The 25471-nt window shown below is 45.8% G+C and overlaps 2 protein-coding genes across 3 annotated transcripts in view; both read left to right on the forward strand.

The window, feature by feature from the left end:
* KAT6A (lysine acetyltransferase 6A) overlaps nt 1-9280 on the forward strand; it is a 77934-nt gene extending 68654 nt beyond the window's left edge. For both annotated transcript variants that reach the window (XM_061592298.1, XM_061592299.1), the window contains exons 16-17: nt 852-1149; nt 4313-9280. In XM_061592298.1, the coding sequence (XP_061448282.1) occupies nt 852-1149; nt 4313-6921 (2907 nt within the window). In that variant the 3' untranslated portion in view covers nt 6922-9280. The remainder of the gene's footprint in view (nt 1-851; nt 1150-4312) is intronic.
* A 3964-nt stretch (nt 9281-13244) lies between these two features.
* Nucleotides 13245-16425, forward strand: LOC133368404 (uncharacterized). The gene is made up of 2 exons (XM_061592605.1): nt 13245-13367; nt 13963-16425. The coding sequence occupies exon 2, from the start codon at nt 14182-14184 to the stop codon at nt 15340-15342; it is 1161 nt and encodes a 386-aa protein (XP_061448589.1). The 5' UTR covers nt 13245-13367; nt 13963-14181; the 3' UTR covers nt 15343-16425.
* The last annotated feature ends 9046 nt before the right edge of the window (nt 16426-25471 follow it).

The raw sequence follows: 25471 nt of genomic DNA on the forward strand, positions 1-25471 counted from the left end.
TGAACATTTGTGGCATACACGTAGCCCTAGTCAGGCTTCTACTCGCATATTGTGAGGTGCATATTCTAACGTCAAGGATGGAGAACCTGTGGCCCTCTAGATCAGCCTTTCCCAACCAGTGTGCCTCCAGATGTTGTTGGACCACAATTCCCATCTTTCCTGACCATTGGCAATGCTGGCTGAGGCTGATGGGAGTTGTGGTCCAACAACATCTGGAGGCACACTGGTTGGGAAAGGCTGCTCTAGATGTTGATGAACTCCACTTGCCATCAGCCCCAGCCAGAATGGCCAAATATCAGGGATGATTGGAATTGTAGGACAGCAACATGCGGTGGACCACAGATTCCCCATCCATGTTCTAAAGGTTCATCGTCATGTCAGGAAAAGGCAATGGGTTAAATCCTGACCAAGTGTGTAATCCTGTGCTCCTGAGGGGGTGTCCAGGGGCCATAGGATATTGTGGACCTCCCTCTCTATGAGCAGAGCAGGAGGTCTGTCTCCAGAGGCCTCCTTGTTGCAGCTACAGTTCCTTCTCCACCATTGGTGCTTTGATGATAACTGCAGCAGTTTGCTTGAAATGCCCCTAACAAGGGAGGAAAGATAGCACCAGCCCTGGAGCGCTTATTTCTCTCCATCCACTTCCCTTAGTTTCTGACCTGGCTGGCATGAGCCTAGCAAGGCATAGGAAGTGGGGCTGGCAATGCCAGGACTCTGTCCACCATAGGACCACTTTGCCTTTTAGTTGTGTTTACTTCTCATTGAAAGCAGTCGGGACTAAGTCATGGTTAACTTGTTTTTCTGAATTGTGATGTATGTAACCATCTGTTGCTTGGTTTTGGTTGTTTGTGCAGAAGCCCATTCCCCGGAAAAGGCGGGTCCGTAAGCGCAAATATCACAACAGCAGCGTTGTGACAGAAACCATCTCTGAAACAACTGAGGTCCTGGATGAGCCTTTTGAGGACTCCGATTCCGAAAGGCCCATGCCTCAACTGGAACCCACTTTTGAGATGGAGGACGAGGAGGATGAGGAAGAAAGTGAGCTGTTCCCTAGAGGATATCTTCGCCACCTCTCTCCACAGGGCTCCCTCAGGCACAGGCCCTCCTCAAAGAGAGGATCTCAGGGTGGAGAGGAGTCGGATGATGCCACTGGTATGTTTCTCAAATAATGTTGTACATTGGTGCTTCACTTGGTTGTAACTCCTGTTATAAGAAAGATGCCCACATGAGACAACCAAGATTGCCCAGTCCATGGAATTCATGACTGTTCCTATATGACAGTTATGCAGTTTGTGGCAGTGACCTGACTAAACCGGCTGCTCCATCACATTCCCTCCCCCCATTCTTCTTGTGTGTGTTTTGGACCAAGGGAGGAGCTGGAAGTGTGGCCAGTAGGAAGCTGAGGAAGTAGCTGCAAGGTTGCTAGAGCTGTGGTGACAACTAGGGACGAAAAGATGGGGCAACCACAGAAGTGGAGAGGGAGACAAATTCCAAGGGCTACCAGAGCCTTTAGACCAGGGGTGGGGAACCTGTGACCCTCCATATTTTCCTGGACTCCCAATTCCCTCCATGGCGCAGAGTGGTAAGTGGCGGTAACGCAGCCGAAGCTCTGCTCAAGGCCAGAGTTCGATTCCAACGAAAGGAGGAAGTTGAATCTCCGGTAAAAGGGGTCGAGGTCCACTCAGCCTTCCATCCATCTGTGGTCAGTAAAATGAGTACCCGGCATATGCTGGGGGGTAAAGAAAGGCCGGGGAAGGAACTGGCAATCCCACCCCATATATACGGTCTGCCTAGTAAACGTCACAAGACGTCACCCTAAGAGTCATACACGACTCGCACTATGAGTGCGGGGACATCTTTACCTTTACCTTTTTACCCAATTCCCATCAGCCTCAGCCAGCATGGCGGTGGGAGCTGCAGGCCGGTAACATCTGGAGGGCCACTGGCTTCCCATCCCTGCCTTAGGCAGCAAGGATAAAGGGATAAAAAGACAGTGCCAAATATCTGGGCACTGGGATGAATTGGGGTGGAGGGGAAGAATGAAAAAAACAACCTGAAGCAACTCACTTATATGGTCCATGTGCAGGCTCCTGTTTTTCTTCATCTCACCTGGTGGTAAGAAAATGGAGGCTACAGAATCAACCTCCATCACACAGCCTGATATTTTCAGTGTCATTCATCTGTCCATCTGTCCGTTAGATCCATCTGTCTTGGCAAACTGTAGCACGTGCATTTTGAGTCCCATAATCTACAAATCTATTTGGGCAGCATGAACCAAGGCATTTTAACATGATACTGTCTCCAACTGGCCTGATTTATATGTGTGTGTGTGTGTGGGTGTGGGTGCTACATATAAAAGCTGTTTTTCTATGTTGTGATTACCTCTGTCCCTGATAAAAAGAAGAAATGTTATCAGTCATTCCTGCCAACAAACCATTCTGGTATTTCTGCCAAAAAAACTGTTCCTAAGGGGTACAGTATCCTTAAGGGGTACACAGAATGGGCCGTATAGTACATAATGTACAATGTCCTCTGCAGCCGCTTTAGATTCCCAAGAGTTTAAGTACAGTAGGCCCCTGCTTTTTGGTGCCCTGCTTTTCGGTGTTCTGCTAATACGGCGGCACCAGCAGGGTGATCAGCTGGAGCGCGGGGAGCTCTAGCCGCCATGCTGCGGCTGACAGTGATCAGCTGGAGCGCGGGGAGCTGATGGGAGCGCGGCGGCTGGAATACAGTAGGGCCCCACTTTCTGGCAGTTTTTGCTTTTTGGCTGGGGCCTGGAACATAACCTGCTGCGTGAGTTGGGCCCTACTGTACTTTCCTCCTAGATAAGCTGAATGCCTTTTCTAGAATCAAAGAACTATAAAGGCATTCCTTGGAGGACAGAATATTAAAATATTAAGCCAAGTTACTTGTACGTTATCAAAAGCAATACCCCTGAGGATATTCTGTGTCTGTCTGTGTGTCTAGTTCTTTCTTTTTTAGCTCTGCAACCCTCAGCTCATCTGTTACCAAACCATCATTAGATGGTAGCATTCCACATTTCTTCATCCAATGGGCTGTAATCTTCAAAATGCATTTGTTCAATTCCATAAGGCAGGATTTCATTCTCTCTCTCTCTCTCTCTGCCTCTCTGCTATGACGCACACTGGGAAAGTTGGTGCTACATTGTAGCTTCTTAACCCTCCCCAAAGTGCTTTTATGCCCAGTCTTTAATTTAGGCAATTAAGCTACGCTTAACCTCTTAAAACGGCAGTCGCTAAACCCAGATGTCTTTTTGAATATGTCTGTTAAGCTGAGTAGTTTTGTAATAACCTGTTAAGCAGTTGTTATGCTTTATTAACTAAAAGCATGTGAAGCAGTTAATTATTGTACAATAACTGGCTAATGCTAGATTACATTTTTCAAAGTTGCAATACAAAATGTTTGAACCTGCTCCCACCGTTTTCTCCTAGTAGAGTGTGCCACTTGGGAACAGCTTCTCTCAGGACGGATGCTGTAGGGTAATGATATGTGGAAGATTCCACCTTGCATAGACCTTTGGCTCCAGCTGACTCTCGCCACAGTCCACAAGGAAATTATCCTCCTGTGCAAAACTATTCACTCTCCTTTCAGTTCCCCTCTCCCCTACCCCCCGTACTTGAATTGTCATACTACCTGGGCTGTTGTAAATGTTTTTGGCAATGCACTTTGAACACCGGTGATATGCCATATCAGTGGTGGCCAGATAGTTTTAGTTTAAACTCTATAAACTGTGAGAAAGCCAGTGCACACTGCAGTGTGTGTTTACGCAGGTCCCTGTGCCTTGGTATAATTTAGCTTCTTGCTTCCAGTCCCAGCAGCAGTATAGCTGGCCAAGAGGCATCTAGCTGTGCTGTGCTGCAGCCGGTCCACAGACGCCAGCTGAATGTGTCCCAGATATTTATTACACCCATGTACTTATTTGCAGCTCTATGGCCCATCTCAAACCCAGAAAAGGTTAGACAGCCTTTGCAAATGTTGTAGTGCAAACTGAAGTTGGTGGCTGTAAATATGTTGTGTGATTTGTTTTGTGGCTAGCTGAGGGGAGAGCACTATTGAATGAAAAAGACAACTGAAAATATAATATTTATTTCTGATGACCGATGACATTAATTTGTACAGTTACTTTGAATTTGCTTTAGCACCTTAGAGAAGCAATTCGATTGAGGCTTGGCAATATGTAACAAGAACAGTCAGACTGTTGATCCTCTACAGATTCTTAAACCACAGACCCTAGTAAGTAATAGGGATTATTGGACCAGCTGTTTAATCTTTCCTTCTTTTTCCTCATCTTCAGGCTCTCCTACCTTGAAACCAGTTTCAGTGCTGAGAAAATGTGAAGTGAAAGATTCTCCACTCCAGCCAGACACATCCACCCCCATGAAAAAGAAGAAGGGCTGGCCCAAGGGCAAAAGCCGCAAGCCCATCCACTGGAAGAAAAGGCCTGGCCGCAAGCCCGGCTTCAAACTGAAGAAGGGGAAGGCCTTAGCAGCTGCCTCAGAAGAGGCAGCTGATCCTGTGGAAGCCGCTTTGAAACCAGGTCGCAAAGCAAAAGTTGAGGAGAAGGAAGAGCCTGTTGAGCAGAAGGAAGAACTTCCTGTCGTAGAAGAAAGGAAAGAAGAAGATGGGCCTCCAGAAGTAGGAGACCTGGGAGAGGAAGAGGAAGATGCACCTGCCATTGAAGCGAGAGTGGCTTCTCCCTTGGATAGCAGCAACAGCCCGGCAGCAGAAGTGAAGGAGCCTGAAACTGAGGAAGAGGTCGAGAAGCCACAGAGCCTAGAAGAGCAGAGGCAGTCAGAAGAAGAGCAGCAAGAGGCGGAAGAACCTGAGCGTGACCAGGAAGAGGAAGAGGAGGAAGTTGCAGCTGTGGCAAACCAGAATGAAGACCATGATGCAGATGATGAAGAAGATGATGGGCACGTGGAGCCTCCCAAGAAGAATGAACTGGAAGATGAGGCAGCAAAAGAGGGGCTGAAGGAAGAGTCTGATGTTCAGGAGCCTTTTTTAGAAACAAGCACACAGGACAGTAGAGAAGAAGATTTAAAGGACAAGAGTGAGGGAGAGGCGGATTCTGAGGAAGAACAAGCATCCCATGAGACATCGGTGGGGTCGGATCCCATTCCTGGTTCTGAAGATGATCAAGAAGAGCAGCATGCTAAGGAAGGATTAATTGAGCTAAAGGAAGAGGAGCCAATCCCTCACAGTGAACTGGATCTTGAAACTGTCCAAGCAGTCCAGTCCTTGACGCAGGAGGAAGAGAACAACGAGCATGATGTGGCTTACCAGGATTGTGAGGAGACCCTGGCAGCCTGTCAGAACCTGCAGAGCTACACCCAAGCTGAAGAAGATCCTCAGATGTCAATGGTTGAAGACTGCCAGGCCTCGGAACATAACAGCCCCATCTCCTCTGTCCAGTCCCACCCCAGCCAGTCCGTGCGCTCTGTCAGCAGCCCCAGTGTGCCCAGTGCTCTGGAGAGTAGCTATACCCAGATAAGTCCAGAGCAAGGCTCTCTTTCCGCACCTTCTATGCAGAACATGGAGACCAGCCCCATGATGGATGTGCCTTCCGTATCAGACCATTCTCAACAGGTGGTGGACAGTGGTTTTAGTGACCTTGGCAGCATCGAGAGCACAACGGAGAACTATGAGAATCCCAGTAGCTACGACTCGACCATGGGGGGCAGCATCTGTGGCAACAACTCATCACAGAGCAGCTGTTCCTACGGCGGGTTGTCGTCCTCCAGCAGCCTCACCCAGAACAGTTGTGTCGTTACCCAGCAAATAGCCAGCATGGGCAGCAGCTGCAGCATGATGCCCCAGGGCAACGTCCAGCCCGCCACAAACTGCAATATCAAGTCCCCGCAGAGCTGCGTGGTGGAAAGGCCTCCGAGTAACCAGCAGCCGGCAGCACAGCCCCCGCAGCCACAGGCCCAGCAGCCTCAGCCCCCACCTCCAGCGCAGCAGCAGCAGCAGCAGCAGCAGCAGCCGCCTTCGTTGTCTCAGTGTAGCATGAACAATAGCTTCACTCCAGCACCGATGATAATGGAAATCCCCGAATCTGGTGGCACTGGCAACATAAGCATCTATGAAAGGATTCCTGGGGATTTTGGTGCCGGCGGCTACTCCCAGCCATCAGCCACCTTCAGCTTAGCCAAGTTGCAGCAGCTGACTAACACCATTATGGACCCTCATGCCATGCCTTACAGCCATTCTCCTGCTGTGACTTCCTATGCAACCAGCGTGTCTTTGTCCAATACAGGCCTGGCTCAATTGGCTCCATCTCACCCATTGGCCGGGACGCCCCAAGCACAAGCCACCATGACACCCCCGCCAAACCTGGCATCCACCACCATGAACCTCACCTCGCCCCTCCTCCAGTGTAACATGTCTACCGCCAACATCGGTATCCCCCACACCCAAAGGCTGCAGGGGCAGATGCCCGTCAAGGGACACATTTCCATCCGCTCCAAATCGGCCCCCCTGCCCTCGGCAGCTGCTCACCAGCAGCAGCTCTATGGCCGCAGCCCTCCCGCAGTTGCCATGCAGGCAGGCCCCCGGGCATTAGCTGTTCAGCGTGGCATGATGCCAACTGCCCAACTGATGCCAACCGCCCCTTACAATGTCAACTCCATGAATATGAACACCCTGAACGCTATGAACAGCTACCGGATGACCCAGCCCATGATGAACAGCAGTTACCATAGCAACCCTGCCTACATGAACCAGACAGCCCAGTATCCTATGCAGATGCAAATGGGAATGATGGGGAGCCAGGCCTATCCCCAGCAGCCTATGCAGCCAAACCCTCATGGGAACATGATGTACACTGGCCCCTCCCATCACAGCTACATGAACGCTGCCGGGGTGCCCAAGCAGTCTCTCAACGGACCCTACATGAGAAGATGAGCAAGCAGAAGCCTTGCCGTCTTTAAAGAACTCGCCCACTGCGATCTCTCTATAAATAAAGGAACCTTTTATACTGACAAACCAGAGACGATGGACCTTTTTCCAGTTAAAATATTGCTGTAGATCTTAGATGGGGTTTTGTTCCCTTTTGGTTTATTTTTATTTTATTTTTAGGGGGCCTGGTCTTTATTCTTTTCACGTTTTGTGGGGTTCTTTTGTTTTAGGTCTGTCTTTTCCTTCACAAACCTAAAACACTTCACAGTTCAAATCCATTTTTAAAATGGGGTTTGGGTTTATTTTATTTTTTTTCCAGGGAGGGGATTGAAAATGTGCACAAAATCTTTCCATAATTTAACAAAGTGTCTTACTTTGCTGAACATCCAGGCAGAGTGTTTCACACGGTTGTATTCTCTTGTTTTCAGACACCATATTCTTTCTCCCCTCCCCCCCTTTGTCCCTTGTGCACAGCTCCTAAGATGGCCCTATCTCTAAAGGTCAGCCCCTTCCTTACCTTCTCTTCCCTACTTCAGGCCCAACTGCAGGCTGAGACGTGGTGACTAAGGATGGGATATTGAGCCCAAAACAAGCTTTCTGATCCTCTTCAGCCATTCCCCCAGAAATAGGAACTCAGAACGGTTTATTCTCCTCCTCCCTCCCCCCCCGCCCCCGAACTGAAATACAGTTGAATTGTGACTTTAAAGGCGCACCCATCACATGCATCCCAGACAGTCTGGCCTGGCAGCAGCATCTTAACAAAGTGGTACAGGTAGCCTTAAAGGGGGTTGGGAGATGTAGAGCTCAATGAACAATGCAGCCGGAAATCTGACAGCTGAATCTTTGAAGACGGCTCTTGACCCACCCCACCCCAGCCTCGAAGCTAGAATGTACATTTAAAGGGCTGTCAACAGCCCTTCACATTCTTTCATTCTTGGTAGGGAGAGAATGCCGAGTTTATGCCTCTTTCCTCCCCACCCCCCCAGTTTGCATCAGAGAGTTCTAGTATCTTGCAAAAATTCATCAAGTGTGGTGTTTTCTCACCTGTGTACAGCTAAGGGGGCAGAGGCGTGAACATCGGGGAGGTAGAGGGGGCAGGGCAAGTCCATGCAGTGCAATCCATCTTGTCACAATGTAAAGGGATGCCAGGCCTGTGGGCACACCATCAATTAACTTCAAGGAGGGGAAAATGTAGCTTATCCCTCTAATGTAAAGTTCTCTGTATATTCCTGTAGAGCTACAAATGCACTTAGATTGACTTAGATGTGTAAAGATTTTTTTTTCAAAGAAACCTGAAAAGCAGTTGTGGAGGGGGGAGGGGGGTTCAACTGCACTAAAATGGACTTCCTCTATACTGTTGAGTGTAAAAGCAGAATCCCAAGGGCTTCCAGCCCTCTTTTCTGTTAGTTCTTGAGCATGTGTACAAGGCTGTGTAGGACCCATGTCCCTGTATATATCTATGAATCCAGGCTCACCTCATCTGTGTCGAAAGACCACTCTGGCTGCCTCCTCCTTCCCTGAGCTGGCGATGCTTCCTGGTTGCAGGTGGGCTGAGGGGGTATGTAGGTATGTTGGGGTGTCAAAAGCAAAGCTGTTGGCACAAGGGCCGTGAAATGTTATTCTTAACTTTTTTTTGTCTGCTGTTACTTTTTTCGGTTTTGGGTTTTTTTGTATGGTTTTTTAAAATCAATTGGGCAGCTCCCCTTTTTTCCACAAACCTTTGTGACTGTAGAACTATTGTAGAGAACCAATGTTCTTTTCTATATTATAAAAAAGAAATATCCGACACAGTAATATTGGTACCTGTCATTTTTTTTTCAACTTCTGTTTAAGAAATAATAATAATAATAATGTATTTTTAGCAAAATAAACTTGGGTAATCTTCTAAAAGAAATTTAAAAAAAACTCACTGTTAGTGACTTTGATGCCTTTTAAAAAAAAAGAGCTTTTTCATTTCATTCCATCTTTAAAATTTTTTATCTTTGTTGTAGAATATTAAAGACTATTTTAAGAAAGATAAAAATTCTCTTTAAAGAGATCTCTAGAGTGTGTGACTAGAGTTCCAGATGCCTCTAAAGCAGCATGTACAAAATGAAGCCGCGTCTATTCCTGTCTGTTTATATTTGCTTTTCCTGTTTTGTAACTTCTTTGTACTTTGTTCTTGGTGACTTGTAAGCTTAAAAAGGGGAAGGGGTGCCTGGAAGATGATGATAACCCTTTGTAATTCTCCATGTCATGCGCTCCTGGGCCGGCCGGCCTCCCTTCCTCTCCTTGTATGTAATATCACTTTTTCCCTCCCCCCCTTTCTAGCAAGTACTTTCAAAAGAACTCTGTACATTTTAACATAAAAAAAATAAATTATGTTGAGCCATTTTGGAGGTCTGGTTTTGCACGTGGAATTTTTCTGATTCGTTATTAGATTTATATCCCGCCCTTTCTCCCAGTAGGAGCCCAGGGCAGCATACTTCCTCTGAAATGTTGGGCAGCTCTGAACCTAGCAAGGGACCATGACTCTATCTTTTATTGGCTTGCACATAGGATGAACACTGTGTGTTGGGGTAGTTTATCAGGGATGGGGGGGAAATCTGGACGCTACCCCTCCCCCCCGCAATCCCTAGTCACCAACACTGGCTCTACTTACTTGTTACTATTTGACCAGAGATCTAGATCAGCCTTTCCCAACCTTTGGTTCCCCAGATGTTGCTGTAGAACAGCTCTCATCAGCCCCAGCCAGCATGGCCAATGGCCAAGAATTATGGGAATTTTAGTCTAGCAACAACGGGGAACCCAAAGGTTGGGAAAGACTGATCTAGATCAAGGGTATGCTAACCTTGTGTTAGGACATAGCTCTGGAAACAGATTTTTGAACTTGGTCATGGTGAGCTAGCTTGCCTGCTTCAAGATGTAATGAAACCTCTCCAAATGAAAGTCAAGCAACTAGAACAGCCTTCCAGGTGTTTTGGACTACATCTTCTAGCCAGCATGGCCTTATGCTGATGGGCCGGATAAGAGCATGGCTATTCTTGATGGGCCTGATGTTGACCAAAATATCTGGAGGGTACCACCCTGGAGAAGGCTGAGCTGGAAGGTGCCTTGTCTCAGGTTAGGGACAAGGGGGGGTATGCTGGGACCACACAATGCAAGTCCACCTGAAACCTGGGATCAGTGATTGTGGGTGAAGATGGGGTTCCTTTAGCAGCAGAATTTTTCAACATCTTTATTGTAGATTTTTGAAAAAAACAGCTTTTCATTTCAATCTGGCTGTTAAAAATTGGACCTGTTAAGTTGAAACACACAGGAACTGGGTCCTAGCAATCAAGACACATCCTGGGATGTTGCTGGTTAGTGAGAGTCCCCTTTTGTTTCTGCTGTTCCCTAAGAGAGCCAGCATATTGCTGTCTGCCTCTATCTGCACAGTTTGGCTGGATTCCTGCAACTGATAGGATTGTGGGGGGGGAATGGAGTAGGGGGCTAGGCTAATGCCTGCAAAAAGTGGGGCAAGGGAATCCAACAACCGATTTACAGGTTTGAAGGTCAGAGTCAACTCTGTTATGGACTTGCTACGTGGTCCAAGGAGTGGAGTCCAGAGAATGGTTAGCTGACTATAGTCACCAAACTTAAAAGATGGAGGAAAAATACAATATTTGGGGAGGATCTTTCAGATTTCCTTCTGAAAAAAAAGGAGTGGAAAGAGTAAATTAAATATATCCTAAGTCTTCCTAAGGTATGTGTGTATGTTCTAAAAGTACCCAAGTTGTGGAACTCCCAAGCTGCATGTATGTGGAGGATACAGCTATCGATGGCTGTGTTCTCTGTCTCCAGTACCAGTTGCTGGAAAACCTAAGTGGGGAAAACCTAAGTGGGGAGAGTGCTGCTGTTGTGCTCATCTCCTGCCTACAGGCTTCCCATAGGGATCTGGTTGCTGGAGTAGATGGGCCATTGGCCTGATCCAGCAGCCAGGCTCTTACTTTCTTACCGTTTTAATTTAAAACAACACATCAGAATTCTGTGTGAGTGTTCCTTAATTCAGCACCAAACAAAGCCAAATTCTGTGTTCCGACTCACTTTAAATTCGCCTGATTTGCATGATTTCTGTTAGGAGGGCAAAGGCATTTTGGAGAAGCACTGAAATCTCCAAACCACTTACTGGAAGTCTGATTTCTGAAACTTTTCCAGCTGTTGCCCCAAAGACTTTCAAGTATAACATTTCAAATATAGCCTTGGTATCCAATGCAGTCGCCATATGTGGCGGAATTGCTGTTCACCTGTGTTGAATTGGTGCTTTACTTCTACCACCTATTTTAAAAAAATGTTTTTGAATAAAATTCTTTTATACATGTACCAGTTCAAAAAAGTGTCCACCCTCCTCCCTTAACACACAGATTTGTGCTTGGGTCCTCTATGCTTTTCCAATTTTGAAAAATACAGAATTCATGCGAGATCCATTTCACCTTGGTACCTACAATTCTCAACTGTCTCAAGAGCTTTGAAACTTTATTTTTTGGAGAGGCACCGTTCTGAGACGGATACGATATTGGATGAAAATTTGGAGGCAGAGTTGAGATGTAGTCTTAACTGATTTTATGTCTGATTTCCCTGCACTATTTAATGAAAAGGTATGTCAGATTTCTCACTAATGTATCAATAAATAATTTAAAATGTGTTTTTCTACATAGTTAGAAAAAACTTATTGTGTGGTGAAAAAGTTAACACATTCACCACAATTTTGGTAAGTGAAAAACTGTTGGATACCTCTGCACTATAAAACCTAATATCTATTTTAAAATGAAAGATCCTCAGGGAATTAAATTTTGCCCCAAATACCACATTTTTGCACTGTGCCTGCACTTGCAGAGAACCATGACATAAGGACTATCAAGTGTGCTAAAATATTTTCCAAGTAATCCTTAATGAATGCCAGCCTTGCAGAGGAAGAGGAACAACCAGAGCTGATAGTAACAGATGGCCAGACAACATTCTTAACACATTCCACATATGTAATGTAACAGTCTAAGGATGCTGTCTTATACTATGCTTAGACCATCTGTCCACTTAGCCCCATATTAACGTCTGACCTGCAGCAGTTATTTAAGGCGGCATGGCTGTGCTGCCTGGGGCTAATGGGAGTTGCAGTCCGAAGCAGCTGGAGGGCATCAGGTTGGAGAAAGCTGCTCTACAGTCAGCCGTGGAGGCCTTTCCTTATCTGGTACTTCATCCTTTTAACCCAGGAATGGGAACCTGTGAACATCCAGCTGCCATCACCCCTGACCTTTGGCCACACTGACTAGAGATGATGGGAACTGGAGTCGAGATCTGGAGAGCCACAGTTTCCCCAACCCTGTTTTCACTGGAGATGCTAGGGATTGAACCTGGTACCTTGCAAAGTGCTCAACAGCTGATCTTGTCATGCAAGACACTTAGATACTGCTTAATGGTTCACATTTCTAAGCAGTAAACAAAGTTATGGTCCCTCCCTATTCCCACCCGTATCTATGCATGTGTAATGAAGATACATACCTGGTTCACACATGCAAGGACATCTCTTGATGCACACTGCTGAATGTGTCAACAGACTACCAAGTATTGTGATGTAAAGTGAGATTTGCATATTTTCAGCCATGATTTCTCATTTACACCAGCAATGTTATGCTGCAACCACTCGGTGGTAAACATGCATGTGCAAAGCAGCTCTATCCATGAATGCAGGACCAGCTGCAGAGATGGCTGCTGTAACGCTGGATTCCATGTCTCTAGTGTCACCTCCATGCCCTGTGTACTGCCCAGCGCCTTGACAAAGCTCTGTTTGCTGGGATGGGGAACTTGTGCCTCTTCGGATGTTGTTGGACTGCAACTGCCATCCCTCCTGGTCAGCGGCTATGCTGGCTGGGGCTGATGGACAGGGTGTAGTCGTCCAGGGTCTCAGGGGACCTTAGACCCCTAATGGTTTTTGGGAGCAGGATCCCAGCACTGCCCCAATGTCTCCAACATCCTATCAGTGTGAAAGGGGAGTGTGTTAGCCATGAGAGGAGTCTTCTAACATGCTTCCTTGTCCTTTTTTGCCAATTTAAAGCAATAGGAGAGAAAGGAGTTGAGTCAGTTACTGAGAAGACTCTTCTCAGTAGCTAACACTCACCCTTTCCTGCTTATTGGCTCCTAGGGATGTCGTTGTGGGAGACGGCATCAACAAGGATCTAATTCTCAACCCAGCAGCAATAAAGGGGGGAGGAGGAGTGGCTGTGACTATCGTGAAGTCACCTAGCATTTCTGAATTTGCCACTACATTACTGCTGATGGGAGTTGTTGAGTGCTGCTTGGAGGGACCACAGGCTCCCTCACTCCTATAGTATAGGTACTTTGAGAAGGAAGGAGGCTAGTGGCAATGAATCATGGGAAACCTGCAGCAAAACTGGTGATGTTAAGGAATCTTTAATAGGGAGAAACGAATGGGGAAGGTAAGCTCCCCCTCCCCACAATATTGGGTGTTCAAATTGCAATGCCTGATATGGCTGCACCCAGTTCAGCACTTGTAAATGGGGTGGGGACTTGGAGAGGACTGTTTTCGCTCCCCTCTACACCTTAGTAGTAGGTTTAGCTGCTACTTGCCTACAGTAGCTGGAACTAATTTGTAACGACTATGAAGTAAAATAGAAATCCTGGAAGTCTCTTTTTCAGGGGAAGAAAACTTTTGAGACATCTGGGGGACAGGTTTCAGCACTGTGCCACTAGCAACTGGGGGGAAGGCAAGATGGCGACAAGTAACACAGTGCGTTTTATTTCTCTCTTGGTTCTCGGGCGTTTTTAACAGTTTTTAATAGTTTTATTTAGTCTACTTAGTAATTACTTAGTAATTCAGTTTAAACTTAACCAGGTCCCTGTCTATCGTTCACTGTCTATGCCTCCTAAACAATCCTCCTTAGTCTGTTGTTAGAGGCTGGGCTCTCTATCTTTAACAGCAGCCTCTCAAGGCTCTAACTCACCGCGTTCCCGATAAAGCCTTTGAAGTTGTTTTGACTCTCCTCCCAGATACCAATTGATTTTTATTTACAGCTCCTTGTCGAGGAGATAAGCGTGGGCATGAAATAGGAGTATACTGGTGCTTTTTTTTGCTAAGTGGAAGTGTATCACCGAGCTGTGTGGATGGATCCCCTTTGGCCACTAATTAAAGACAAAGATTGGCAGCCCCAGAAACTGCGCTCTCCGTTCTCCTTTTTGTGTGTGCACTATACACCGAGCTCCTAACAGTGAGCTACACAGCCCACTATTACCATGGTGCTCACAAGGAAAAGATACAAAGAACTTGGCATAGTGCCCCAAACAGAAGAGGCTCCCTTAAAGGATCGACAGGCAAAAATCACACACTTTTTCTTGCCAAAGCAGAATGACATGCAGCCCCATGAAGAGGCTCATGAACCTCTCCCGTCTTCAGGCCCCACCCTTGACTGGTCTTTAGACCGTATTAGTGACATTTATGGGCTAAGAAAAGATCTCTCCTCCCTGAATCTGGAAAAGGAATTAGCAGCGGCAGATCACCACTCCCATTCGCAGCCCAAGGAGAATGTACAAGCAGAGAATTTGGCTTCAATTGACCCTGTACCTTTAAGGGGAAATTTGAATAATGAAACTTTTAAAAGCACATCGGATCCTCCCCCTTCTCCCTGTGTAAATAACATTCCTGTAATGGGCTGGGCTCTTCTGCTTCTTGAGGAACTTGACCTCATCAAAACCTTCCTTTCCGAATGTAATACCCTGCTGAACACCTTGGTGACAGTTGTTGGGAAGGCAAATCGAGTGAATGGTGATAAAGAGAAGGTTTTTACCACTTCAAATTTAGAAAACATGAGTACCAGGCCAGCTAAAACAACCATCCAACATCCACAGATACAGAAAGGTGCGCGAAAGTGCGAACAAACTCCTGGAAAGAGAAAGATAATTTCAAAAAAGTCCAAAAACATTAAAAATTCAAAATTTCCCCGATACAGGAAATTGAATTATAAACTACTCTTTAAACTACTCGACACCACTTCCTCCCAGATTTCTGAGCCACAACCAGCTGAGGCCCCTAAAGAGGCCCCTAAAGAGCCATCAAAGAGGAAGACGGAAACTAAGACCATGGCCGTCGCCACTCCCATTTTATCCTCGCAAGTGCCTGCTCCCACCGCTTTACCTACAGACTACGTATCTTGGCACTCGCAGGCTCATCGCACTCCTTCCACTACTGGACTATATAAGACTGCTGCTCAGAGACACCCAATCAAAACACATTGGGACCTGGTTTTGAATCTGAATAAGCTGGCCTTAATAAACTATCCAAAGCTGTTCGGCTTTCAACCACAACACTTTCGGAAACTCCATTTTTTGGACCTATTGGACCCCATTCTTCCTGGTCAGATTTGCACATCACACATCAATTACATTGAATATTTTTAAAATAATTTTAAGACTGCACGAAGTCTTAAAATGCAACCTTACGAATGCAACCTTCGCTAGAACAGTTTATGACAACAGGGACGCTATTGCCCGCTCCGGGATTACAATCACAAGATTTTTCGAGAATGTGGCTCTGCCACAACCTCTTGGCCCCTCTTGTCCTGTTTCAACTACTCACAGGCGAGGTGCCCCCCCTTTAGGCACTAGAAGCTCGACATGCCCTGCACCTCCTACAGATCCAGCCCCTCGTACCATCTTCTCTCAGGAAGGGCCAGATCCCTCTTTAGCTTCTCAGGATGGGCCATTCGAACCGGAAGAAACCCAGCTGATTGAATCCTTTTGCGAACTACCTAAGGATGAACACAACTCAATTATACTCAGATTGGACCGCCTCAAAACGCTACTGGGCAACCTGCAAGCCAAACACTACAACCCCCTCAGAAACAGAGAATCGCTGCATTCCACCAGGCCGGCAGAATCCGTTACTTCGCCCATCAGAAAGACGCTCAACTCTGCCAGCACACCTGCCCCAAGTCACGTCACCCAGAAGGTAACAGCCGAAATAAATTTGACTTCACTTAACAACGTAGTCCAAAACGAGGGGAGCACGGCTCCAGCTAGGCTTTCAGGAAAGGGGGCTAAGCCCTCTGCTGGCCCCTCCTGGATCGAAATGTGCTATCTGGAAGCGGAGGAACTGGGACCCCCGAAAAGACCCCGCACCCACCCAGTACCTTGGTACGCCGAGATGGCCCAATCATTACAAATGTCAGCATCCAAAATCCAGAAACAGAGTTAATCACAGATTTGGGAAATTCTATGAATTGACAGAACCAAACCCAGTTGATACAAACTTGCCAACGGCCAGTTCAGCAGGGCAGTCATTATCCTCAGAAAAGCTTCCTACAGGACGATCTGAACTCCCGGGCTCCCATATAAACTTCCTCTCATGGAATATCGCTGGATGGAAAAACAAGTCGGCCGACCCAGAGCTCATTGCCTACCTACAATCTTTTGACATTGTCTCCAAGCGACTTGGCTCCTGGACGCTAACTCTTTTTCCCTCCAGGGCTTTAAGGCTTGGGAGAAACCGGCCAAGAGATTAGCAAAAATGGGCCGTGATAGTGGCGGACTAGCAATCTTGATCGCCACAACCCTGGATGCCCATGTCATTGAGCCCTCGGGTGCTGCCCTTGATATTTGTATGGCTTTAATAATGTATATCCCCACCCTCCCTCCTCTTACATGTGTAAATGTATATCTTCCCCCTTCCCATCCTAGCCTGGCGACGACCGTTTGGCCGGATTTAGAGCAGTACGTGGACAATCTCTTATGTGATTATCCCTCCCACCTGCTGATTATTGGTGGGGACTTTAATGTGAGAATGGGTGCGAGCTATCCCTGCTCCAGAAGCAAACTTTGGTCTGTACCGTCTGACATGGCCACCTTGCCACGCCTGTCCTGGGACAAGACAGTAAACAAAAACGGGCAGGCTCTTTTCCATCTGATTGTCAAATCCCAATTAATCTGTCTCAATGGCTCGTATCTGGATTCCTCTAAGGGCTACTATACTTTCATCTCAGAAAAGGGAACCAGTGTTGTGGATTACATCCTCGGGTCGTCCTCCTTAGTCGCCTTTGTTAAAGAAGTCTCAGTGGAAGATAGCCCAGACAGCGATCACTTCCCTCTGAGACTTGCTCTCCATGGCCTCCCCCTCCACTCTCACTTACACACAACTGCCCCAATGCTAGATACCTTGCAAGGGCTAAAGCGACTCAAATGGTCTGCAGAAATTGGGTCAGACGTAAAACGCAAACTAGAGTCAAGTGCACTGATAGAGCTTCACTGTTCGGCCTTTGACTGTCCAGAGGCTATTCCCCAGATATACGAGGACATCACTAACGCCCTCAAACCCTTGGTGTCCTCAACAGCCACAAACAGAATCCCAAACGGTCCTAAATCTTGGTTTGACAAGGACTGTAAATCCAAGAAAAGGGAACTGCGTGCCCAAATTAGATCCACAAGACGTGATAATTCTGAAGAAGCCATTTCCCGTTTGCTCCTATTAAAAAGGACATACAAGACACTACTCCAAAAGAAAAAACAGGCCTTCTATACTAATAACTGGCGGGCCCTGGGGTTGGCTTCACTTCAGGGCAATGACACTGAATTCTGGCAGTTAGTTCAGGGGGGTCTTGCCCAGAATTATTTTGTACCAATGCTCCCTATCCTCCTGGGTCTTGCATTTTCGTGCCATTTTTGGGAACACAGCTTCGTCGATTTTATCTCCTTCTGACGTCCTGCCCTCCCTTCCATCTTGGCCCGCAGTCACCAGTGCAGACATTGGCGAATTAATTTTGACCCTCCATCCAGGCAAGGCTCCCAGTGAGGATATGCTGCCCCCAGAGCTATTCCTTTCAGAAATTACTTGGTGGGGGCCCCTTTTAGCCATACTCTTCTCACATATCAACTCCACCAGCACTATTCCCATAGGTTGGCATACTAGTATTGTAGTGCCCATCCTCAAGAAAGGCGACCCCTCAGACCCCCGTAATCATAGACCCATCAGCCTACTAGATGTGACATCTAAGCTGTATGGGCGCTTTCTCTTAAACAAATTAATAGAGTGGGACTCCAAGAACTCTATCATTTACGAAGAACAGGCTGGATTCAGGAAAGGCAGGTGTACAGTAGACCACGCTTTCGTACTCCATCACTTAATAAATAAGACTATCACGGGGCAAAGTAGGTCCTTATATGTGGCATTTGTCAATTTTACCTCTGCCTTTGACTCAATTGACAGAGATTTGTTGTGGCATAAATTGGGGCAGTCCAGCATCGATAAAAGGCTATTGTGGTTAATTCAGTCCCTGCACCAGGCCAACTTTTTGCGGGTTCGCCTTGGTTTGAATGGAACTCTCTCCCAAGCCATTCCAGTCGAGAGAGGAGTCAAACAAGGGTGCATACTGGCCCCTTTCCTGTTCAATTTTTATTTAAACGACATCATTCCCGCAATGGCTTCTCCCGCTTTTTTTCCTCCATCAGTTGGGAATAGGAAGATTTCCTCATTGCTATATGCAGATGACTTGGCCCTATTTTCTTTAAATAAAATAGGGCTAAAAAGAATGTTTACCCGCCTGGAAGAATACTGTAAAGACCAACGCTTGCTCGTCAACTATTCTAAAACTAAAATAATGATCTGTGGGAAGCATAAGAAGTCCAAATTGAACTGGACCCTAAATGGACATTCACTTGAACAGGTACAGACCTTTAAATATCTAGGCTTATGTTTTAATGACAAGCTCTCATGGAGTCACCATCTGGAGGCCACGAAATTATCGGGTGCTAGAGCCAGTGGCCAATTAAGAAGGTTCTTTTATACACACGGTGGACAATTAATCAACCCAATGCTAAAAATCTTTGTGACTAAAGTCCTGTCAAAAATTCTTTATGGGTCCGAGTTATGGGGCCGCCTAGTTAAATCTAAACTCGAGGTCCTACAAAATACATTTCTGAAGCAGATATTGGGGCTCCCGCATAGAGCACCGTCAGCCCACATAAGAGCAGAACTTGGCCTCCCCTCTCTGGCAGCTAATATAGATCTGGCATATTTAAGATACTGGAGAAGGATTTTCACCATGGATGATAGCTCCCTTACAAAGCTCTGCTGGCACAACCAGCAGCGGTCAGGGGGATGGGCCCAAGGGTATCAGGAAATACTTAAAATTTATAATCTTACTCAAAGGAAGTTTTTAAGCCTTAACCCCTCTGAGCTCCGTAACTGGGTTTTTGATTACGATGCGACCCAAGATAGGGCATCAATTGTTGCAGCCCCTTTTTCACTTTGGTTTCCTTTATTCAAACTCAACCATGCAAAATCAAGCTACTTCGATATTTTAACATGTGCCTCCTTACGAAGAGCTTTTACAGAACTCAGATTCCATACGATGCCCACAGCCTACCTTGAAGGCAGATATTCGGGAATCCCGCCCGAAGAGCATCATAGCGTTTTCGGTTGTAAGGAACCCGAGGATATAGTCCATTACTTGCTTTTCTGCCCCTTGTATAAGAACCCTAGAATGAAACTCCTGGCCCCTCTTATTAATTCTAGAGGGGAGATTTTCTCTGGCGATTTGGTGGTGGAGCTCTTGGCTGACAAATACATCCAGGTTACAATCGCAGTGGCTAACTTTGCCTTGGCCGCAAAAAAACTGAGAGCAAATTACATAAAAGCCCAAATGACTACATGTCCGACGTGACTGCATGTTTTATGATTTTAAATGTGTATTCTCCAGCTGTGCAATGGCTTATGGCTAAATTCAAATAAAGAATTTGACTTTGACACTAGCAACTGGCCTGGCCAATGTTCATCATGATGTTCTGGGTCCCACGGAACGCTTCTTCAGGAGCAGCTGTTCTGCCACCTCTTTTAAGGGAAAGGGCCCTAGCTCAGTGGTTAGAGCATCTGCTTTGCATGCATAAAGCCCCGGGTTCAATTCCTGCCATCTCCAGGTAGGGCTGGGAGAGACTCCCTGACTGAAATCCTGGAGAGCCACTGGCAGTCAGTGTAAACACTACTGAGCTAGATAGACCGATGGTCTGACTCTGTATAAGGCAGCTTCCTTTGTAAACTGGAGGTGCCAGGGGTTGAACCCTATACAAGCCATGTGTGTAATTCTGCTAAGATGTCCTTGACTACCCACAGCTTTTCTTTGCTCTTTGGTGGAATCATCCAGCTGTTAGTTGACAGACAAACCCTGCAGAAGTAGCCCCCAGGGCAGGAATTTATCCTGTAGACGGGCCAGCTCTTGGCTGCCTAAAAGCCAATCGGAAGCAGCCCACAAAACTTCAAGGCCTCCGTTGCAGGAGCTATATGCCATATGTGTGTGTGCACGCGTGCACACACACATGCCGCCGCCACCACCTATATTTTAGGTTGTAAAGTCAACTTGTTCCATCAGATACCCAGCTCCCAGGTTCAACAAATGCTTCCCAACCTGGTGAAGAAGGAGTGGTATTCAATGCTAGTCAGGGTAGACACAATGAAGTTAGTGGAAATGCCTAACATAGGTTCATTAATTTCAGTGGGTCTACTCTGAGTAGGCTCTTGAAAAACTCAAATGGGCTCGGTAATGTATCTATTAGAACTTTTCAGATCTTATAAATAATAAATCTGACATACGCCATATATTGTACAGATGTGTATCTTGCTCAGTATTTTAATTTGGACTGATGACTGGATAATAAAAATCCTTGGTGAGGTAGGTCTGTCAAATTCAATAGAATTCATCAGTCCAAAGTAAAAGACTGAGCAGGATGCACATCTGTACAATATATTTATGGTGTTGGTCAGATCCAAACAAACCTAAGGGGCTCGGGAACAGCCAGCTACCAAAAATCCAAAGTACCCACTGAAGAAGACCTTTACAGGTTGAAACACATTTGGGAACGATCTAGTACAAGATTTAAATGCAAATAATGTATTAAGGACGTTATATCTCCACATATGATGGTTTTTCATAATGTTTTAATGTATAGTGGTTAAGATGTTGGACTATGACCTGGGAGACCAGGGTTCAAATCCCCACATAGCCATGAAGCTCACTGTGTAATCTTGGCAGAGCTTGGAAAAGTTACTTTTTTGAACTACAGCTCCCATTAGCCCAATCCATTGGCCATGCTGGTTGCGGCTGATGGGAGTTGTAGTTCAAAAAAGTAACTTTTCCAAGCTCTGAATCTTGGGCCAGTCACTGCCTCTCAGCCTCATGAAAACCCTATTCTTAGGGTCGCCATAAGTTGGAATCGACTTGAAGGCAGCACATTTACATTTTTTTATTTAGCTATTATATAATAAAATTACATTTAATACTTTAGATGTTCTAACAGATACATTACAGAGCCCATTTGAGTTTTTCAACAGGTTGTTTAGGTTGGGTTTCTATTCTTTTTGGTTGCAGTGTGCTCTGAGTAGGACCAAGTTGAAGACAGCCCTAGGTTTGCTAAAGGCACAAACCCCCATCTTCAAGACCAGCCCAGGGCATTTAAGTAGCAACTGACGACATAGGCTCCAGTTCACAAAAAGGTTGAGGACCCCTGGTTCATGCCATAATAATAATTTGTTAGCCTTTAAGATGCCACAAGACTGCTGCTTTTGCTCCTCAAGGAGAAAGCTCAGAAGCAAACACATCCTTGCCTGGTGACAGAGGAAGACGAGGGGAGTGAGTGTGATAAATGTCCCCCTCGCACATACACATCCAAAACAATACCAAAAGGAGATGCAGCGGAGTGGCCTGCCCATGTGAAGCCCCACTTGGGAAGTGATATTCAGACAAATTAGATCACTTCTGTAGGACACCTAGTGAAAAAAGAGGTGGAAGGGATGAGAGTCAACTGTCTGATGGAAGACAAATGTGCCCATTTCCATTTCCTCCTCAGATGTTTCCAGTCAGTCCATGGAGGTGTCCAGAGCACCGGCTGGCCCATTTCTGATGGATGCATTTCTGAGGCCCAGTGCAGACTAGTCACTGAGGCAAATGTGGCACTGCCCCATCAACCTCATTCTGCCCTCAGTGCGGACCCACCTACCTTCTTATGAACAGTTCAGGGGCAGGGTGGCACTGTCTGTTATCTTAGGCCCCACCTGCACTATACATTCAAAGCAGTATCATACCACTTTAGATAGTCATGGCTTCCCCCAAAGAATACTGGGAAGTGTAGTTTGTTAAGGGTGCTGAGAACTATAATTGCCAGAGTGTTTAACAATCAATCCCTTTTCCCAGGGAACTCTGGGAATTGCAGCTCAGTGAGGGGAACAGGGAGTCTCCTAACACCTCTCAGCACCCTTAACAAACTACAGGTCCCAGGATTCTTTGGGGAAAACCACGACTGTTTAAAATGACAGGATACTGCTTGAAATGAATAGTGAAAAGATGGGGCCTTAATCTCATTGTTGCCTGTTGTAGCCGGGAGGAGATGGGGACAACCCTGGAATTAGTTTGCTCTGCCTGTTGTTTATTCAGGCTTAACTTGCTTTTGGCCTCCCTGCCTTTTGCTTTGCCAGTCCCAAAGAGCACCGGACACCACTGTGGAGGCCTGGTGATGTGAACAGGGTGCATTAGCCAGATTGCTTCATTTAATAATAATAATAATAATAATAATAATAATAATCAACTTTATTTCTACCCCGCCCTTTTTCCAATAGGACTCAGAGTGGCTTACAACTAAAAACAACACCATTAAAACATACAGAGTATATTATTAAAAAAGAATTAAACTATGAGAAAAATTAAAACCATTCATGCCCATTGCCCTTTTTTGCAGTGTTCAGCCATGAAATGACAGCATTCGTGGGATTAAGATTGGGTACGGGACAGAATGGGGCTATGGTTCCATGTTACGAACTATTCAGTGGTGGTTAGTGGTTCCATGTCAGTGGAGCAATGGGAACCACTCCAGGTTTTGGTCAGAACTTTTAAGGAGCTGTCCAAGGTACTAAACGCACTCAGATAGCTCCTTGAAAGTTCAGACTAAAACATAGAGCCACCAAGCTGCCACTAGAACTATTTATTGCTATTGGGTCCTAGAATGTTATACTAATAGTATACACTACTTTTATACTAATTATGCTAAGTTTTGGAAACCTGTGCCAACTGGACACATTGGCTTTTGATTTTATACAACTGAGTGTGAAAAACGGAGTTTATTTGGGATGAACTTGTGCATAAAGGATGCTGCGTAACAAAATAGGCCGCTGAAGAAGGTATATAGCCAAAATGCGTTTGGCATTTTCAGTTATTCAGAGATCTGCACTACAGCAAGTTATATGACATTTTAGCTGTTTAAAGAGCATGGCTGGATAATTATAAGAACATGTTATGCTTAAGATTTACTTTCTGTTTAGATTTTTTACAAGGTTTTTCATATGTTGTGATTATAGTAATTTGATATATGTTTAGTCAATGAATTTATTTGTCTCAGTCATCTCATTATAGAGTCTGTTTTATCATTATCTTTCTGGATTTGTGTGATCTTGTTTCTTCTCTTTTTGGTGTTGCTAGGTAGAACCGTGGCGCAGAGTGGTAAGCGGCGGTAACGCAGCCGAAGCTCTGCTCACGGCCGGAGTTTGATTCCAACGGAAGGAGGAAGGAGGAAGTCGAATCTCCGGTAAAAGGGGTCGAGGTCCACCCAGCCTTCCATCCATCCATCCCCGGCATATGCTGGAGGGTAAAGAAAGACCGGGGAAGGAATTGGCAATCCCACCCCATATATATGGTCTGCCTAGTAAATGTCGCAAGATGTCACCCTAAGAGTTGGAAACGACTTGCACTAAAAGTGTGGGGACACCTTTACCTTTACTAGGTAGAACTCCATTTTTATATAATACATATTGTTACTACATTAATGAGTATTCTGGGTAGCTGATGTTTTGTATATATAGATTGATTATCTATGTTTGTTACCCTTGACCTTTTTGCTTTACATTCCATGTTACAAAAAAGCCCAAATGGAAAATGGTTGTAGCTGCCATTTGCCTTCCTGACTTAGAAGATAGCATGAAAATCATTTCAACAATTACGGCTAGTGACTGACTGGCTCTGTTTTGTACAGTGTTGGTCATGCAATATCAGTGCAGAGCCAGGCTTGGTCTAGAAGTCTTAGGCTTGCAACCCAAAGCTGCTTCTGTTGATAACATAGACTAGCGAGGAAACCACAGAAGTAAACAAAATATACTGTTTAACAACACTTTAAACACTAGGTGGAGGCCACGTTTTAATAACTGAACATTTTAATGATTTTTCTATAGCATTTCCCAGTCTCTTCTTCTGGAGTTGTTTCTGATCCCAATTCAAAGTGATCATTTTGATTAAAAAAAGAAAACATCTGGTCTAGGCCTACAGTGTTCTTCAACCTTGGGTTCCCAGATGTATCTGAATTATAACTCCCATAATTCCTGATCATTGTCTAAACTGGCTGGGAATGAGGGGAGCTGGAGTCCAAAAACATCTAGGGACCCAAGGCTGAAGAACACTGCAATTGACTGTTTTACGATACTGTCTGCTTGTTCAGCTCTATGGGGTTGGTGTCTGATCATTTCCAGCCATGGAAGTTAGATTGGTGGGTACATAGGATTGGGCATTCGCTGCAGATGCTTCGCAGCCCTCTTCCCCAGATACACATTTGGCCTCTCTGCTTTCTTGGTTGGGGTGTGTGTGGATAGTTTCAAACAAAACCCATTTCTGTGACTGTATTGACTCATTATCCAGCCCCTGATGTTTGTCTGTCTCTTGTTATGGGGTGTCAGTCTTTTATCTTGTTCCAGTTTGATGGATGGTGTTTTGTTTCATTTTCTGCTTATCATAGGATCCTAGGAATTAGGTACTGTAAACTGCCCAGAGAGCTTCGGCTGTGGGGCGGTATATAAGTACAATAAATAAATAATAGGAAGCTGCCTTGTACCAAGCCAGTCCATTGGTCTATCTAGCTCAGTACTGCCTACACTGACTGGAGGCAGCATTCCAGGGTTTCAGGAAGGAAGTTTTTCCCAGCTCTGCTTGGAGATGCCACAGATTGAACCCGGGGCCTCCGCATGTAAGGCAGATGCTCCACCACTGAGCTGCGGCCCTTCCCTTCTATAGCCCTTCCCCAAAGGAATGTAAGGGGCTTAAGAAGCTGAGTCAGGATGAAAATAGAACAAAAAATAGGGGTCCCTAACAGACAAAATATAAACGAGAAGAAGACCCAAAGTAAAAGAAAAGGTTTTGCATTGAACTCAATGTCATTCATTCATTGGCAATCACTCGTGGACGAGTAAGATTGTCTTCAAAGATAAGGTTAATGGTGGGTCCGTAAGTGACTGTGGAGGCCAATCCTGGATCCACACAGCCTCCCACAGTGAGGACATAGGTTTCCAGATGGAAGATGGTCGCGATGAGGATTTGCTTGACGTGCCTTCCGCTTGGCTCATTTGTCCTGTTCACCCTGTATTCGTGCTTCTTTGAAGTCCATGGCACCTTTGATAATAGCTGACCTCCATTTGGGACGTTCAGGGGCGAAGATTTCCCAGTTCTTGATGCTCATGTTACATTTTTTTAGATTTGCTTTAAGAACATCTTTAAACCTTTTTTGCTGTCCA

This window comes from Rhineura floridana, chromosome 12 (assembly GCF_030035675.1).
Source record: "Rhineura floridana isolate rRhiFlo1 chromosome 12, rRhiFlo1.hap2, whole genome shotgun sequence".
Taxonomy (NCBI): Eukaryota; Metazoa; Chordata; class Lepidosauria; order Squamata; family Rhineuridae; genus Rhineura; species Rhineura floridana.